General features: G+C 34.7%; 1 protein-coding gene across 11 annotated transcripts in view; it reads left to right on the top strand.

Annotated features, from left to right (window-relative positions):
* The window catches only part of PDLIM5 (PDZ and LIM domain 5), a 201,768-nt gene that overhangs the window by 119,181 nt on the left and 63,602 nt on the right, over positions 1–18,985 (top strand). For 5 of the 11 annotated variants that reach the window (XM_034671493.1, XM_034671490.1, XM_034671495.1 and 2 more), the window contains exons 6-8: positions 2,688–2,705; positions 2,972–3,144; positions 3,500–3,536. In XM_034671493.1, coding sequence (XP_034527384.1) covers positions 2,688–2,705; positions 2,972–3,144; positions 3,500–3,536 — 228 coding nt within the window. Of the gene's footprint in view, positions 1–82; positions 98–2,687; positions 2,706–2,971; positions 3,145–3,499; positions 3,537–4,094; positions 4,741–18,985 lie in introns of those variants that run through there. The other 6 variants (XM_034671494.1, XM_034671491.1, XM_034671489.1 and 3 more) reach the window with 4 other exon arrangements.

Genomic DNA, 18,985 nt, shown 5'->3' with positions numbered 1-18,985 from the left:
GTCCATTTTCCATTATCCTGGGGAACATCAATGCCTTCTCTACTCTATTACATATTTTTTGTGTGTATTATTCCTCCTTCAGTAACCCTGGCACAGTGTAAGTACCTAATCAGTGGTTCCTTTCGTAATTTTCATCATTGTCTCTCTTTAACTTTCCATCTTACTTTCAATTTAATACCACCACAGACTTGTTTAGCATCTTCTCCATGCAGGAATTTTCAAATTTGTTAAGGAGCCTACGAAACATGTTTTTCATGCTAAATAACTTCATATAAATCAGTGGGTGTGTTTTCCACTTTGGCAGTGGAAAAAAGTAAGCTAAACCTTCAAGGAGATAGATTAGTATTGTAGACAGTGTATACTGGAGTTAGAGACATAGTTTGGGCCTCTCTTGTTTAGTATTTTTTTTTAATTTGAATAAAGTTGCTAATTGTGAATATCTATATTTTGAAGCAAATTATTTGCTTTTGATAGTTAAATTTATGTTCGATCTCAAATATATTTTTAAAAATAAAATCATTAAGATGACTCTCTTCTTTTATCATAGTCATCAGAGTTTAGAGTGTCAGAGCCTGAAAAGCTAAGTAAATAGTTTAGAAACTTCATATCAGTTAACACAAAGCCTTAAGCTATGGTGAATATCAGAGAGTCTAAAGTGAACCATGCTTTTTGCACATATGTCATGGCTAAAATGTATTCTTAAGTGGTGTCATTTATTATTCTTGGTGAACTTATTCTTAGCTTGACACCACCATTTTGTATATTTACAGACCAAACCTTTTGTAGAAAATAAAATAGCCTTATAGTTGAAATTGGCACCATTTAAGAGTAAACTACATTCACTAATTATAGAGAAACTTTAAGTTTAGTAGCTAAATAGAAGTTTTTGAAGTAATTGCATAAAATAGAGTTGTCTTTTAGGAAATTATATCTTCTAAATGTAGTATGTTTATGAAGTACTCTACCTATTCTAATTTTTTAAAATTCGCTTTTAAAAAGGATTAGATTTTTAATAAAAGTAATTAGTAAAGTAATTAATAGTAAAATTCTAGATATTTCACTTCTGGAATCTTAAAATTTTACCATAAACTAGAAATATTTTGTGTGTAAATATTATTTATTCTCTTATTTATATTTCAAGGTTTATTTATTTATTTGAGGAAAAGAGCATGGGGACAGGGGCAGAGGGAGAGAATCTCAAGCAGATTCCCACTGAGCGTGGAGCCCCAGTGTGGCTCAGTCTCATGACCTATGAGATTGTGACCTGAACCTGAGCAGAAACCAGGAGTCACACACTTAACCACTGAGCCATCCAGGAGCCTGTATTTTGTTCTTAAATATGCGGATGACCCATAGTCTTAAAATATGCATTACAAGTAATGTTTTCAGTGATCATAAAAGAACATATCATGTGATCATTCCTGTGCATTAAGTACTTTGGAAAACACTTTACATACATTATTGATCTTATTTATTCCTCAGAACAACTCTTTAGTTAGATACAATCCCCTTTTCTCGGATGGGTAAAATCAAGATTTGGAGAAGTTAAATGACTTGGGTAAAACACACACTAAATGAAGGATGTCATGAGTGAAACTATTACCTGTCTGTTTTTAAAGCCAGTGTCAATGTTAATCCTATCATGTTGGTTACTGGGCAAAAACTCTCCTGGTATACCGAGACTGTTTTGGTATTGTAACTATTAAAATGACAACAGTCCAGTGGCATTCTGATAGTACTGTGATTTTCTAGCAATGAGTTACACCCAGGAAGTGTTGCCACCCACATCTGATACTCTTTGAACACTTTCTCTGCTTGGATTTTATGGCAATAGTCTGCTAGTCCGGACTTAGGCTCCTTTTTCTCTCCTGGAATTAGACTCATAGTTTCTAAAAGGTTGCATTTGTCCGGTTTTGGGGAGGAGGGGGAAGAGAGCAGAGTATTCATTATGTTCAGTAGATCTTAGGCTAAAGTATTAATATACATTATAAATTCATTAATGTTTATGCTTTGTTAATAGAAAAATGAATGTTCTTAGCAAACTCAAAGTTCTTGAATTCTGTGGTTTACAAATCCCTTTCACATACATTATTTCATTTAACGCTTGGAACAATGCCACTTCATATGTGATATACTCATCTATAAATGAAAAAACAGGCTCAGTGAGGTTGACTTGTCCAAAATCACACATCTGTAAAGTCATAGAGCCAAGATTTACATGTTGTTATTTTGATAAATGTTTCATTGGTTTCCCATATACCACAGCTCTTATTCCCTACACTGACCCTCACACAACTTATTTAGGATGAGGGATATCTGTACACATGAATGAGAAAACCATAGAAAGTAACAGTTCTGACCCTTTTCAAAATCGTGTTTGGAATTATTGACTTAGCCTGTACTAAACCATTCTTAGTTCCTGGGTGTAGTGAAGATATGTTCATTTAATTTTGTGAAAGCCAGTACATTTTGGGAGTATGTTGATATTTAACAGTGGTTGTGAATGTAGTCCATACCTGTGTTTTGTTAGGCATAAGATAGGTAGAAGAACAATGCAAGTTATTTCAAAAAAGTTTTTAAAACTCCTGTGGACTTTGCAGTTCTCATCATTTTCCTTCTTTTCTTATTCTTTTCCTTTCCTTTATGCTGGAATCTCTCTTCTGCTGCCTTCTTCTGTCAATAAAAAGGAAAACCCCACCTAAACGGTAAACTTTCTCTTGAATAGATATTTATATTATTTTATGTTAGCATATAAATGCCTTTTTTTTCCCCTAGTTTAAGAAAAAGCGAGTCTATTACAGAAGGGCACCTTTTTAAGAAAATTGAGGCTGATGAGTTTACTTGGAAAAGCAAAAGATATAAAAAAAAGCATTAATATTAAATGTGTAAATTATAACTAATTTGGCAGAGAATAGTTTACCCTTAACATGATTTAAAAATTTTTAATTCTTTCCTTCCCTTTTAATCCTAGCCCACCAAGAAAACACATCGTGGAGCGCAATACAGAGTTTTATCACATACCAACTCACAGTGATGCCAGCAAGAAGAGACTGATTGAGGACACTGAAGACTGGCGTCCAAGGACTGGAACAACTCAGTCTCGTTCTTTCCGAATCCTTGCCCAGATCACTGGGACTGAACATCGTAAGTGAATACCTAGGGATTCTAATATACAAATGTTCTTTGCCATAGAGAATAGCGTTTAGACAGATGGGTGATTATTGGAAAACAGTAATTTTCCTGAGGCAGTTTGTTCTTAAATTATGCCATGCATAATGTGGGTAATGTAAGTAAGAAGCTAACCCAGGAGAGTTGCATTGAAAAGTGGAGCAGTAGTGGCAGTAGTAGTACTGACCGTAGTATAAAGCCTGATGTGGAATGTTTTTTAGTGGCTCTGTGCAACTTGACCCCTTGATATTGATTGGTACAGGTAATTGCTCAAGTGATTTTTCAAGTTAAAAAAGTAAACTAATATTGGATATTGCTTATTATATTTCAGTGAAAGAATCAGACACTGAAAATACAAAGAAGGCAAAGTAAGTTGTCCCTTGTTTTGGTAAATTGAATGCTTCCCTTTCATGAATGGTCTCGATTTGTTTTTTCACATTTTCAAGTGTAGCGGTGTGGCTTTTTGTCTTTGTAACTAGAAGCTAAGCATTTAATTTTGGTATCTTTTGTGGGGCTTAACTATGGGACTTAAAAAACTTACAGATTTTTGAATTAGTAGATATTGTGTGCATTTCATGTAAGGTTATTTTCCTTTCGTATTAAAGTAAGTGGGTAGAAGAGTGTTTCGGGGGTGCTTTGCTAACACTACCAATCTCTGTGAATGAGTTTGTGTTGTCTTGTAGAAATTTTATTTGGGGCATAAAAATGGATTTCCAAGAGGGCTCTATAGATAAATTTCTGTGTTTATAAAAATGCTCTACCCTTAAAATCTTTGCTATTAAATAAAATAGCCATGCGAAATTAAGCTTTTATTAAAGCATGTTTTCTGCATGATGAACTAAGCGTAGAAACCTTTTCTTTCTCTTTCTTATGACTCTTCTATCACTTTTCTTTTCTTTTCTTTTCTTGTTTTTTTATTTCCACAGGGAAAAGATACCCCTTCACGTCTTTAGTCCCAAATACACAAAATTACGTGACTGGCACCATGAAGTTTCAGCACGTGCTCTTAACGTACAGTGATTTATGAGTCTTGCCCCCCCAAGCAGCCAGCACATACCTTTTCATTCACTTTTTCTTTTTTCCAACCTCATAACAAAATCTGTATTAAATTTGCCTTACGAAAAAAATAGAATCTTTTCTATACTTTTCTGATCATTTCCTGTTGTAAAAAAGAGGAAGACGAACTTGTTTTGTGCTAGTTGGTAGCTCACAAATATTAAACCAAGAGAGCAAATTAAGGGACTCCGATCTGTTCGGTGGTTTTATATCTGTTTCCATTGTTATTAAGGTAGTGACGTCGGAAAAGGAACTCTATTTGTAAGTTGAATTTGGTTGGTTGTGTGAAGCAGAGGCAGATAGCAAATAATACCCTCATCTAATTTGGAAAATACATCCTTAATGTTATTATATTTCCCAAGATTACTTTTAAATTCATTATTACATAATGTTCAAAGTGGGTTGTAAATTACCCTAAGTAAGCAAATACGAGGAGGCAAGATAAAACAGAGGAGACTTTATTAGAATAGAGTTAATCGTAGATTTGGGTATTTTCTAAAGCAGATACTGTTTCAGGATGGCTATGAAGAGAAGGAGGCCCAGATTTGGCTCCTAAAAAAAGGAAAGAAGAGAATTCTGCCCCTGTTTGCCATGGGGAAATTGAGTGTTCTTCTAGTTTGGTTAGCTTCAAAAATCCTATTTTCTACCGAAGGAAATATTTCCAAACTGGTGGATGTTTTTAGGGTATAAACAACTTCCAGGCGTTAACTAGTAAGAAATAGAAAAGATAACTTTGCTTTGTTTTTAAGTGAACATAAAACAAATTATAAATGATTCTTTATGTGACATCAGAAGTATTTTACTTAGTGATATAAACTATTGTGTGTTGCTGCTGTTCCTAGGAAACTATATTTTGGGCAATACATGCAAGCTAATATCCGACCAGATTGCTTTCTGTTTTGTAATATAATGTATTATATATTAGTTCTAAATTCAATAATGAATGCATTTTGAAGTTTGGAAAAGTACTGTAATAAAGTTGCCTTTAACTTAGTTTTGTAATTGTTTTCTGTTTCCCTAAAACTAGTAACGGTGCCATTCAAGACTTGTTACACTATCACTTGGATAAAATAAATAATTCTCTTGACATTTCATTTGGAAAACATTTTTAATTTTGTGAGGCTGCTAAAATGGGTGTGGAGTATGACAAAGGCCCATATTTGTTTTTTCTTTTTTTTTTTTTCCTGAATTGTCATGTTATTTAACATAATACCTTATATGAGTAACATAGAAGATTAGTTAGACTATGGCACAACATAGCATTAGTCTTTGTGGAAAATGACTATTGGGGGGAATTTTGCCTGTATTAAAGGCATTTAAATTTTTATTTTATATTATTTTTTTATAAGTGAGCTCTACACCCAATGTGGGGTTCAGACTCGTAACCCTGAGATCAAGCGTCACATGCTGTACTGACTGAACCAGCCAGGTGCTCCCATTCAAGGCATTTTTATTTTTCCATGTTTTTTCCACTTCGATGTCACCATAGACTAGGACAACTACTTGGTAATTTGGAGAAACTAAACATTAATTTCAGTTAATGATTGATTACTATCTAAAATTTTGTACACAAAATGTATTTAAAAATCTAGGATTTATCTATGCTCATTTCCACTATACTTCATAATTTAGTAAGATGTCTTTCTTTTACTGTATCAGATACTGTTTGTGGTGTTATGATCCTGACATCAATCCATTATTACTGTCTCTGGCCTCTATAAGAAAATATGCTTTCTAGATCAGGCTTTCCTATACCTAATAATTCTCATTCATCTCAAAAGATGGTATTTGAAAGTACATGGAATCAAATTCTCTTGAAAATATATGGTAGGGTAGAGTAAACAAGGTTATTTCCCACCAAGCACCAAATTTCTAGAGTAACTATGTAGTTGAGAGAGCGAGCTACTAGAATGAGAGTTTTAGGTAAATAAAGAATTTCTCCCTAATAAAGACACGTGAACATGTATAGAACTTTATAACTTGAAATAAGTACAGTTGAAAATAAGAATGTAATACTTCCCTGATTAAAAATGAAGTATTTAATATCATTGAAAGCATACACTTAGATAAGTAGAATGATCTGTATATGAGTATAAATGTTCAGCCTGGATCACAAAAGACATTCCATTTGACCCCGTCAGAGGTTGAATTCCTGTGTTCAATTAATCTTCTGGGACATCTTATATTCCTAGCTTAAAAGCTAGCCAAATATTGTAAAAGCTCCTTGCAAAAATATTATTGTAAGTCTAGTGACCTAATTTATAGCTTATTTTTGTTTGTCTCTCTTATACAGACTTTCTTTATTATAGGCTTGTTTTTAATGTAGAATTTGAAAGTTAAGAATTTTCAACATTTTTACAAGGTTTTACCAATTAGAAGATGGAATGTCTCCCACAAAGTTAATATCTTTGTTACCTTGAAAAATATATTATTTATGGAAACAGAATCACACTCATTTTGTACATCCTTATACCCTTTAGGATGCCCTTTAGGAAGACTCAGATAAAAATACTGTAGAGAGCTTATTTAATAAAAATTGTGGTATTAAGAGAGTAACTGTCTCATGTTTTATTCAGATTTATTCAGAAATTTGGGTGAACTGATTTCCCTAGATGAAAAATTTCATAATATTTTGCATCTTTGATGTGTATTTAAAATCCTAGGGGTTAAATAATGAGGAGCAGATAAATATATAAACAAGGTGATCTGAGATAATTGTGTTACTAAGATAATAAATTAGTATGAAGGAAATTTGGCCTAGACGTGGAGGGATTACTTAGGTCGTGTGGACCTCTGAGGAGATAACCTTAATGCCATCACCTGAGAGACAAATAAGAGTCAGCCATGTGATGACTTTGAGTCACTGTTCAAGACAAAAGAAACAATTGTGGAAATCCTGAGGTGAAAAGGAGTGTGGCAAGTACACAGAACAGAAGGGACAGTATAGCCAAAATACGGTATGTGACGGGAAGCATGATATAAAAATATAATACGTATACCTATAACTTATATTCCCCATATTATCTACAACATTTTGAATGGGAAGTTGTCTTATATCTAACCACTTTCAAGAAAATATAAAAATAAAGAATCAAGGAGGTTTATGAAAGTTTTATCAAAGCTAAATGAAGTACATTCATCTACTTAGTATTGCTCTGGGCATAGTTACCAGTTTAATGCTTTCCCCATTAGACCCAATGAAGACATATGAACAGGAGGCATTATTGTAGTATGTGTTGGTAATGCATTTGTAGGAATCAGAATGCCCTATAAAACACACATAAAAACATTCAAAAACAGGGGCGCCTGGGTGGCTCAGTAGTAAAGCGTCTGCCTTCGGCTTAGGTCGTGATCCCAAGGTCCTGGGAGCAGGCCCCGCATTGGGCTCCCTGCTCCGCTGGGAGCCTGCTTCTCCCTCTCCCACTCCCCCTGCTTGTGTTCCCTCTCTCACTGGCTGTCTCTCTCTCTTCAAAAAAATAAGTAAAATATTTTTTAAAAAATTCAAAAACAACACTTCCAATGTGTAGAAATAGGACATACTATGCCTTATTCATAATTTAGGGATGACTTTGACAATTCAGTTCTGTCTATAAAAACGTATCAAGAATTGNTCAAAAAAATAAGTAAAATATTTTTTAAAAAATTCAAAAACAACACTTCCAATGTGTAGAAATAGGACATACTATGCCTTATTCATAATTTAGGGATGACTTTGACAATTCAGTTCTGTCTATAAAAACGTATCAAGAATTGTTTGAACTCATTCCTTTTTGTTTGTCCCATTCAAGAAAATTGCTTAAACCAAGTAAATATTTCCTTGCTCGTTCTTTCCAAAGTAGACATCATTACTACAGAATAGTAAGCAAGGAATAATAAATTCTGAGTTTGAGACTCAGATTTGTAACTTACAAGTTTCTGCCCCTGAATTTCCTACTTCTTTAAAATAAGGAAGTTAGAATCAGTGGTGGACACTGTGAAGCCTTTCCAGATATCACCTCAGTGGAGGACTCGATACCACTGTTGAGGGGTGTGTGTGTGTATGTAGGGGGCAGATCGCCTTCAAGGATCAGCCCCTTCACATGTCACCTCAGCACCCTTCCTCCAAAGCCACAGCTTCATGAGCCTACTGGAGAGGTGTGGGGGCTGAAGTGAAAAGCTTGACCATTTCAGCCCAGGTAGGGATAACCTGGGTGGGTCATTCTAGCTCTTGGAGATCCCAGCTTGGACCTCAGTGGTGTGGGTTTTTCTCATTTCCTCATCTTCCTTTCATTCTGTACATCTTTGTCACTTCTGATGCCTTCTCCTTGAATTTTCAACCCAGATCACAAACAGCATTTACGGAAACCATTAAAATGAAAGATCGGGTTAGGGCAGCCTGCAAGGTGTATGGAAGTCAAAAAGAGGATACATTACTTTTCTTTGCCTTGAGTGAAGGATGTTTTTTAGGTGATTGCATCAGAGGCATTCTGGGAGTAATGAGTTGGCAAAGCAATTTAGAAATCAGATGTAGTCAAGGCTATATAAGTGAATCAGTGAAAACTTCAAAGTGGAAAATTAGGATGAACTCTGAATAAATGTAATAAACTCTTGTAACTGGCAAGCAGCACTTAATAAAATATTATTATTTTATATAATTTTCCATATGAAGCATTTTAGAATAAGCTGTATTAGCCATTTACTCAGTCACTTAATACAGTTTATTTGAACACATCTGCTTTTTTTTCCACATCCATTAAAGTTTGCTTTCTGTTTTCTCTTGGGGGAGATGTTGCTGAGTAGCCTTTGGAAATATGTAGGGGGATAATACAGATCTTACAAGGCCAGGAGATGTTAGTGGGGGGTAAGGATGCTAAACGTCTTATAATGCTCTGAATAATTTCACAAAATGCAGCATGATCCTGCCCCAAATGCCCATGGTGTGCCAGTGAGAATGACTGGTCTGAGGGCAAATCCTCCCTCTTCCAATATTTTCTTCTTCGTTCCTACAATTCCAACCACACAGATTCACCCACAGTGTGCTACCCCCACCCTCCACTGTGGCAATAATCTTACTTCTGAAGTAATATACTATATAATTTCTACCACTCCTTTCCTAATTTGTATTGTAGATCTTTGTCTGTATGCCATAAATCTTCAACTAGAGTATGAGCTATTTGAAGCCAAGAGTCTTAGTATAATAATATAAATTGGTAGGAAAAGGCATTCTAACAGGCATACTCTTTTCTGGTTGCAACTATAACTGTGTAAGTCAAGATTTGTACATTCAATATATAAATGGACATTTAATATAAATGTATATATAAATACAATAAATACATAAGTATACAAATATAAAAAACATACAAATATAATTTGAAAGTAGATGTTAGGACTGTAAGATTCATCTCTGGTGAACTAATTCTTAAATTAGAAATATACTATATTAGTCAGCTCAGGCTGCCATCTAGATACCACAGACTAGGTAACTTAAATGACAGAAATTTTATTTTCTAACAGTTATAGAAGTTAGAAGTCCAAGACCAAGGTGTTATGAGGGTAGATTTCTGGTTAAGTCTTTTCTGTCTGGCTTGCAGATGACCACCTTCTCAGTGTGTCCTCACATGGCCTTTCCTCTGTGGACACACAAAGAGAGAGCTCTGATGTCTCCTCTTTCTAAAAGAATACCAATCTTCTCATATTAGGGCCTCACTGTTATGACCTCATTTAACTTGAATTACCTTCTTATAGGCCTTGTATCAGAATACTGTCACACTGGAGGGTTACGGCTTCAACATATGAATTTTGGGGGGAAACCATTCAGTCCATAATATATTCCAGTGGCCTTTATGTGCTAATATCAATTTGACAGATAAGTATCTAAAAAAAAAAGTTATTCTTAAGGAGACTCACTGACTTGGACCCAGTTAGAAGGATTGTTGTTATCTCTGTTGTGGTGCCTCTTTTTCTATTTTGGATAATAGGTGTTTGTCTCCATGCCCTGTATCCCTAACTAGAGTTTAAGCTCTTTGAACATAAGAGTTTTGGTGTCCTCACCATAGTTGGCACTAGTTAATGATATGGGAAACAAAGGCGGAAGAAAAAATTAATTAAATTTCCTTACTACCTGTAGCCTATGGACAAGTCCTTGAAACAGGCAGAGTGACATTCCTCTAGGGACTCAACTACCTCAATGTTAATACTTTGCTAAGAGCAAAAGGCAATACTAGCCTGACTACTGCCCCCCGCAATCAGGATCCTGTAAGTCTACTTTAGCGTATAAAAATTCTCTAGAAATTCCCTTTCTCTCTAAACCCCCAAGATACATGTTGGCAATCATCCCCCAAGCATATGGCCCACTGATATACATCTGAAAGGTCTCATGACTAAGGTTTTATTAGACAGTAATAAATGACCTTTTCCCAACAATAGCTAGCCCTCTCAAGGTTCTGGAAACCTTGCTTCCCCAATTCCTTAGAGACTTACACTATCCCTAACCCCCTTCCAACCTCGAACTATATAATGGGCCACTCCTTGTGACCCCATTGCAGCTCTTTCTGCCCACGGGTCCTGTCCCCATGCTTTAATAAAATCACCTTTTTGCACCAAAGACGTCTCAAGAATTCTTTCTTGGCCATCGGCTTTGAACCCCTAATATCTTTCCTATATCATTAACACCAACTAATGGTCTTTAATTGGATATAAATGTATATTTCTCCGATTTCTTAGTTGTTGAATTTTAGGGAAATTGTTAACGGCGTTGTAAACATAACTTCTAATTGAATATAAATTCAATATAAGTCAAGTTTTTATAAAAATCAAGACATTAATATTTGTACTCTAGGTAAAGTGGAACCATACCTAAGTTGCTTCAAAGGAGAATTGTGCATTGGCAACCTAATTGGCAAAAGTGTTGATGCCTTCCCTCTAGCATTATCTGTTTGTTAAATGGTTGTGGAAGACACTTTTTAAAATTAAATGAAAAATTCGTTTCTTAATCCATCTTCCTTTGTGTTTTTGATCTGTTTCAACATGAATAGCTTAGTGACTCCTGTGATATGGCAATACCTGACTAATTTTAGAAATGGGTGTATGAAATGCTTAGTACTCTGATTGGAAAAACCAATAGAAATAATTTTATCATTCCTAAGGAAATGAAGTTTGAAGTTAAGAGTCTAGTCTTCAACATTGGCCGGAAAAATCAACAGCTATATTATTAACAATGGCAAGCTAATAATAATATGTGACTTACCAGAGTAGAGAGAGGCTCTAGGAGAGCCTAGAGGGAGGATGTAGGAGATTTTATTGAGGGGCGCCTGGGTGGCTCAGTTAAGAGACTGCCTTCAGCTCAGGTCCTGATCCCAGGGTGTTGGCCTACCTGCTCACCGGGGAGCCGTCTTCTCCCTCTGCCCCTCCCCCTGCTTGTTCTCCTTCTCTCTCTCTCAAATGAATTAAAAAAAAAAAAAAAGAAATTTCATTGAAAGACAACTTTAAAAAAATTATATATATATAAAGTACATCATTGTGTCAGGCATCATACAATTTATCTTAATTTAAAGGGTGATTTTCTTGATTTCACCATCTTTTCAGTTTCTACTATAAAGTAAAATATTTATTTAATAAACAGTTTTAAAATTTTCATACTTACAGAGGTCTATATGAATAAGTAAAAAATAGCATTTTAGTTAGCAAAAAGGTGTATAAAATTATGATCAAAACTATTTTATCAGTCTTTTATCTCTCTTGTTCAAGTAATAATAGGCTCTGATTTTTCATATATTATGGTTAAGAATAATGTATGATAGGGATTTTTAATTTTCAAAGACTTAAAATATCCCTCAAAGGAGGAGTAACTGCCTCTCCCTTTGGTAGGAAAATAGTTCAAACTCTAGTCACCAGTTACATTACACAAAGCTATAAAACAGTACTGTGGGGAAAAATCCTCTATGTATGGACTAAGTAATAGCACTAAGTAATGTCCACATGCTTTCTAGCTGAAGGTTGTCAAAGCAAATCTTAAGTTACTTTTTGAATAGAAACCTATCATCTTTGTACATTCATTGAAAATTTAGAAAGCAGAAATTTCATAAATATTTCCAAGCATATTCTTTTTATAACAGGTTTGTAAAATAATTTTAGTTCATTCACAGATGGTCCTGTAACTCGCATAAAATAGTTTCCTGCAGAAACAGTTTGCTGACCTGAGCCATGTCTTCCTTCAATTGCTATTTCACAAATATACTGGACTCCTGTTGTTTATCCTTTTGAAGACACATGTCATTTGAGTAAATCACCTAAAACTATTATACTTCATAAGCCATGCAAAGAAATCAGGAATCACTCTCTAGTCTCATATTCTCACATACTTTTATGAAGTGTAAGAATGAGTGGATTTGCTCAAAAATACACAACACAAAGGCTTCCACAACAGAGTCTAATTTTAAAAAATAAAAATAATAGCCAGATAGAATCTCTTACCTGTCACCATCATTACTGCAGAGTACGTTCATCAACCTAGAAAAAAGTCCATAGGTCCAAAAAATGGATATGTAACCGAGCACTAATTTTTATCTATTGTAACATATGAAGCATTTGTAATTTACTCTTTTCATTTTTTACTGGTGGATTATACTGTCCTATGCAAATACTGATTTGGTGACCTCTGTGTAATGTAAAGATCGCCATCTATTGAACATAAGTAATTACTACACTTCAGTTCCTTGTGAGAATAGTACTTTGAAATCATTGAAGCCAGAAACATAGTTCTTATCTACTCTATGTATTTTCACACAAAAATTGTTCGTTACTCTATTTAACCTTGGAAATATTTGTTTAATTTTCCCAAATTAATCTGGGAAGACTATCGCTTACAAAATATTTTATAAGAATAAAAATCAGTATTTGTAATACACAGAAATTGACTTTCATGGTCAATATGCTCGTTGTTGAAAGATATAAACAAGCAAACAAAAATCATCCAAGTCCAGAGGTAAATACTGAAAAAGTTTTGGTTTATTTACATTCTGGAGAGAATTGAATGCATTAAGTTCCTTAGAAGTTTTATCAGACCACCAGCACTTATTTTACAGTACAATTTGGATAAATTCTTTCTGTTTCACCCTTAGGGAGGTAAATTACATTGAAATTATTTTATTGAATTAAGCCAGAAAGTAAAAGGAACTTATCTTCTTGACTAAAAGTCAGTATTATTGAAGACTCCTCTTGTAATTGACTTTTTAATTTCAAAAGATGTCATAACTTAATGAAGAGCATTGGTTATAGGCAGTCTTCATCCATGATGGAAGGCTTAATTTTCTATCCTTTGTCACTATTCAATTTTACGTATTTTAGTCACACTGAAAGTTTCAGAAGACCAAGTTTTTCTACCTTTATGTTATGTGAAGGTGTATTTATTATGATAGTATGATTTTATAAAAGAAAATTGAAGTAATGTATTACATAATATATAAAACATGACAGGTATGGATGTTTAGGCATTTCAATTTTCCATTTCTTAGTCAAATTAAAGAACTCTCTTCAAATTAAGTTAATCTTAAAAGCAGGCTCAGCCGTCTATGTCTCTTCTTTTGTTTTTCTCTATTTTTATGACTATTAACAATATACTTTGAATGCTGCTTCTGTGACCAACTTTGCGAGAGGTGTTCATCTCCCAGTTGCACCTAATTAATTATTCTTGAAGAGTCTGTACTTATTTCTTTGAATAGAGTGTGTTAAAGCTAGGATAAAATCTATGCAATTTTTGGTTTAGAGGTACATATTTATTTTGTCTTTTCACATACTTTATTCTTTGTCCCAATATCCTAGTAATTCATAAGAAAAAATATTTTAGAATAAGTTTCTGAAAGATTTTAATGAAAAGTAACAGTTTTAAACAAACTTGGTGGACTCAAAATTTATCCTTTGCTTACTGCAATGGCATCAAATGGCATCTTTTATTAAATGAGCAAATCTCTTAGCAGGGATATTGAAACAGTACCATGTGCATGTTAAGAAAATGTACCTTCACACACAAATATTTAAATATGAAAAATAAAACGACCAGACAACATTAATTCAAGAGATTTGAAAAGTGATGTCAGGGTTTAGTATAAATCAACAAATAATAACAAATAATAATTATCTTTCATTGTCGAAAGATACAAACAAGCAAACAAAGATCACCGAAACCCAGAGATAAATACTGGAAAAGTTTTGATTGATTGGTTTACATTCTGGAGGGAATTAAAGTCCCAGACAGAAAGGGATTCTAGTTGAGCTCTTAGTAGTCTTTTTTTCTCAATGATTTATAACCCAATATTTAGAGACCTTACAGATGAGATCTGGTAAGTAACACTATATGCATTAAAAAAAATTGTGGAGAATGAGAAAGAAAATAGAAGACTTGGAATGGGTAAATGTAGTACTGAGTTTGAAAGAAGAAAAAACTTCTAAACTGTAAACTAGTTTGAACTTGAGGTCACTTGGAAAAAAATCTAGAAGGCATTTTTAAAGCCTTGCCCAGTGAGCACTGAGAAAAGGACAGAATTGCCAAGACCCAGAATTAAGTTCTCAAGAAACAAATCACACCCAGTTTAACACATTTTTGGTAGATTGGGGAAAATGTTAATTTTAACAAGTCCTGAAAGAAAGGCTCTTAAGATCCCATTGAATTTGAATTTAATAATGAAATGAGGTTAATGATTATCAAATTTTTAGATTCATGATAAGTTGAAGGAGTTGAACAAAAGATATTGTTTTAAAGAATCAATTAGTGACTTGGATGAGGGCGTCTACAGCTTGCTTCCTAAATTTGTGGCTATCCTCAAGTGGGAAGGGATGGCATACATGTTCCATAACCAGATCATCTTTTAACATATATTAGGAGTCTAGGAAAATGGACCGAATGTAGTAGGGAAAAAAAAGAAATTTAATATGGTTGTGTGTAGTTTGGGTCAAATAATTTTGCTCTTCTGGGACATATTTGGTGGTAGGGGTGGATAAAGTTAGCAAAAATAAATATTAAAAAAATTAGGGATTTTAGAAAAAAGTAAACCCTAATATAAGTTAGTCATGTCATATGACTCTTAAAATTGTAAGGCAAGCAATTGTTTGATTCTGTACTTGTAAAATCTCACCTGGCTATTATAATTAGTCCTTGGCATTAATGTCTGACAATTATGTAGGTAATCCCAGGAAAATCAACTGAAAAATCATGGGACAGTTAGTGTCTGGGTCAGAAGCATTTATATGAGCAATTGTTATCAGCTGATAACAGAGGCTAGTTCCTTGACCTAAATCCATAGCTATGTTTTCTTCTTCCCCAAACATTCTCCCTTAGTCTCATACTTTAGTGATCCCTGCTCGTGTTTATTATACACACACACACACACAAACACACAATAAATAAGTCCAGCAATTGCTTATGAAGTACTTATCATGTGTTACTCGCTGTTGTAGATGCAGAGGCAAGGTTCTGTCATGGATTTACAGTCTAGTGGAGCAGACATGAAATAAAAAAGCAAATAGTATAGTTTTATATTATTATGTTATTCTATGAAGAAATAATATAGGACAATATGAGTATAATGAGGGGAGGGGAGAAGTCATTAATGACACTACTTAGGGAAAAAGAAGACAGTTGAACTGAAACATGAATGACCTGAAGCAGTTAACCATACACTTATACAGAAGATAGGCTCTCTAGGCAGAGGGAATAGCAAGTGCAAAGGTCCTGAGGTACTATTAAGCTTGGTGTGTTTAAGGACCTGAGAGAAGTCCACTATGACTGGAGCATAGTAAATAAAGGAGAGAGTGATAAGAGATTGAGTGAAGTAGTCAGGATCAGATCATGTTTTGCCTTGTAAGTTGTGTTAAGGGATTTAGATTCTTATCCCAATTAATTGGAAAGCCCAGTACAGGCTTTTAATCAGGAGAGTAATATCTGATGTATATTTTTAAAAGATTCCTCTGAATACTATGTGAAATTGATAGGGAGAAATAATGAACACAGGAGACTAGTTATGTGTATTCCCTTAGCTCAGGCAAGAGATGATAGGAAGTTAGGCCAAGGGGGCACTAATGGAGAGGGGAGGAATTGGATGGGTTTGCATTTTAGAGGAAGTGCTGACAATGGAGAGGCAGGGGTTGATGGATAATGAAATAGTGATAAGAATCAGTGAATTTGGTAAGAATTAATTGAGTTGGTAAGAGTCAGTGTAATTGGTAAAGGTCAGTTCAGTTCAATAAAAAAGCTAATAGAATGAGGGGTGAGTGAATTACAAAAAAAGGTGCTTAACATCCAGATTTTAGAGGTATTATTCTCATATATGAAAAAGTAAAATTTAAGAATTTTGGAGTGCATGGCTGAGATGTTCCAGGCCTGAGACTTATTAGCCTTGGAGGAATTATCATTGAAGTGAAGAAATCAAAGAATTTAGAAGTCAGGTTATTCAGTGGTTCAACGTGACAACACCAAAGTCATCAAGAATGATTGTTGGGATGGGGTAAAGAGGAAGACAGTGATTCAGGGCCTGAAGCAGACAGTGGGTGAGGTAGAGGCAAGAAAATGAGATGAGTAGATAGTGAGTGGTGTAATCTGATGACATGAGCCATGAGGGACTTGAGATTTTGGAGGATCTAAGATGACTGATCTTAGAAACAATAATCGAGGAAGGCATTATCTCCAAGTTTATAAACGAACAAGGTATGAGAAAAGGAACCTCTTTTTGAAGGGACTGCACAGAAGGCACAGATCAATAGAGGGTACAGTGGAATAACAGAGGATTTGGGAGGGCCAAGGGGATGGGACATTGATCAGATTAGGAGATTTAGAAAACGGTAAAGAAACAAGAATCCAGGAGATGATGGATGACCTGAAGGGTTTGCTGTTCTGATTGTGGCAGGTAAATGAATGGAGAGTATGATGGGATTGATCCTCATGGTGTGTTAGAGGAAAGTGGGCACAAGAATGTAAGCTCCACGAGCGCAGGAAATTGAAGTGAGCAGTAGAATACGTGAGGATCTCTGGCATGGAGTGGAATCCACATGTCATCGTTGAATGAAGGCGTGAATGCAGTGATTAATGGGAGAGCTCAGGACTTATGATCCAGAAGATTTAACTAGAAGAGTGTGTGACCCCTAGCTTTTGTTCTCTAATGCTAGTGGGATACTCACCGGAGCATAAGGTGCTTTGGTGGCATTCTCAAGACACCTGGCTTCTCCAAGGACTCATGGTGTGTGGCTGTTGCATAGTAGGCATTCAGACAGATTCATGTATATTTTCAAACAGGTAACAGATTGATGCAGTTCTACTTATTAAATAATATATCTTTTTATTCTGAATCTGAAATAATACATTTATCATTTATAAATTGTTTTTATAATGTTAGGATTACATTAATACTACAAAATGGCAGGTTTCTGCCCCATAGAGAAAGCTGTTTCTAGCTAGTTGAAATCAGTAATAGGAGTGATCAAGAAGAAATTGATGATGCAGAGTGAGTGGGCCTATGGTTAGTGGTTAGTACCTTAACAGTTGCTGAGGGATGTAAGCTTTTATCAGGGGATTATTCCAAGTGATTTTAAAGTTGGTGTTACCCCTTAAAATCTTTATATTATATTGGGTTTTTAGAATACATAAAGTATAATATATGCTCAATCTTTACCTATCTTATCTTGAGACCCTATAGAAAAATTTCTCCAGGAGCACCTGGGTGGCTTAGTTGGTTACGCATCTGCCTTGGGCTCAGGTCATGATCTCCAGGTCCTGGGATTGAGCCTCAAGTTGAGCTCCCTGCTTAGTGGGAAGTCTGCTTCTCTCTCTGCCCTTCCACCCTGCTTGCGCTCTCCCTCTCTGTCATAGATAGATAGATAGATAGATAGATAGATAGATAGATAGATAGATAGATGGATGATAGATAAATTTCTCTAAAAAGATCAAGGAATACTGTAGAGTTAACTAACTTCATATAATGTTAGGACNCATAGATAGATAGATAGATAGATGATAGATAAATTTCTCTAAAAAGATCAAGGAATACTGTAGAGTTAACTAACTTCATATAATGTTAGGACAGGGCATTATTCATTAATAGGCCATTAAGGAAGACAACAGTAGAGAAATATGTAAGAGTTAAGGCAGAATTTGAAAGGTGTGAATAAAGTGGAATATATATATCGATAAGGAGCAGACTCTTCTAACACACCTGAGTTCCATTTGCTTTAGTGATCTCCTTTATTCTTTACCTCTTTTCCTTGCTTCAGTAAAGTGGAAACCTCCAAGAAAAGTAATTTGAATCCGTCCTTTATCTTTGCTCTCACAAAAAGTAAATCTCATTTTGGGTGGTATTTTCATGTTTGATCATTTACTTCATAATCTTCTTTTTACATCTAACATTCAGTCCTTTCTGCTTCCCCATGTGTAAAAAGCAAGGATGCCACTACTTGCTGATTTTTAAGTTCTCTGTAAGGTGCCATCTGTAATGTAGAATTAGCAGGCTTAAATAATGTTTTTAGGCTGCTACAAAAACAAAGGCTATTGAAGTCAATTAATAAATTGGGCTTATGATTAAGAGTGCCAGAAATTTCCAGCTGAAGTTAATTGATTTAATTTTCCAGAAGGGACATCCTAGTTACAAGTGAACACACTCACCATTTTTATTGTCAGGAAGCCAGTGGAAGACACTCAGTTTTCCAGACAACTAGCAGTTTCCTTGGCTAAAATAAATAGCTTTACTATGTCAGTGAACCCTAAANGGCTAAAATAAATAGCTTTACTATGTCAGTG

This window comes from Ailuropoda melanoleuca, chromosome 11, assembly GCF_002007445.2.
Source record: "Ailuropoda melanoleuca isolate Jingjing chromosome 11, ASM200744v2, whole genome shotgun sequence".
NCBI lineage: Eukaryota > Metazoa > Chordata > Mammalia > Carnivora > Ursidae > Ailuropoda > Ailuropoda melanoleuca.
The sequence above is the reverse complement of the archived record's forward strand: the minus strand, read 5'-3'. Positions and strand labels throughout refer to the sequence as shown.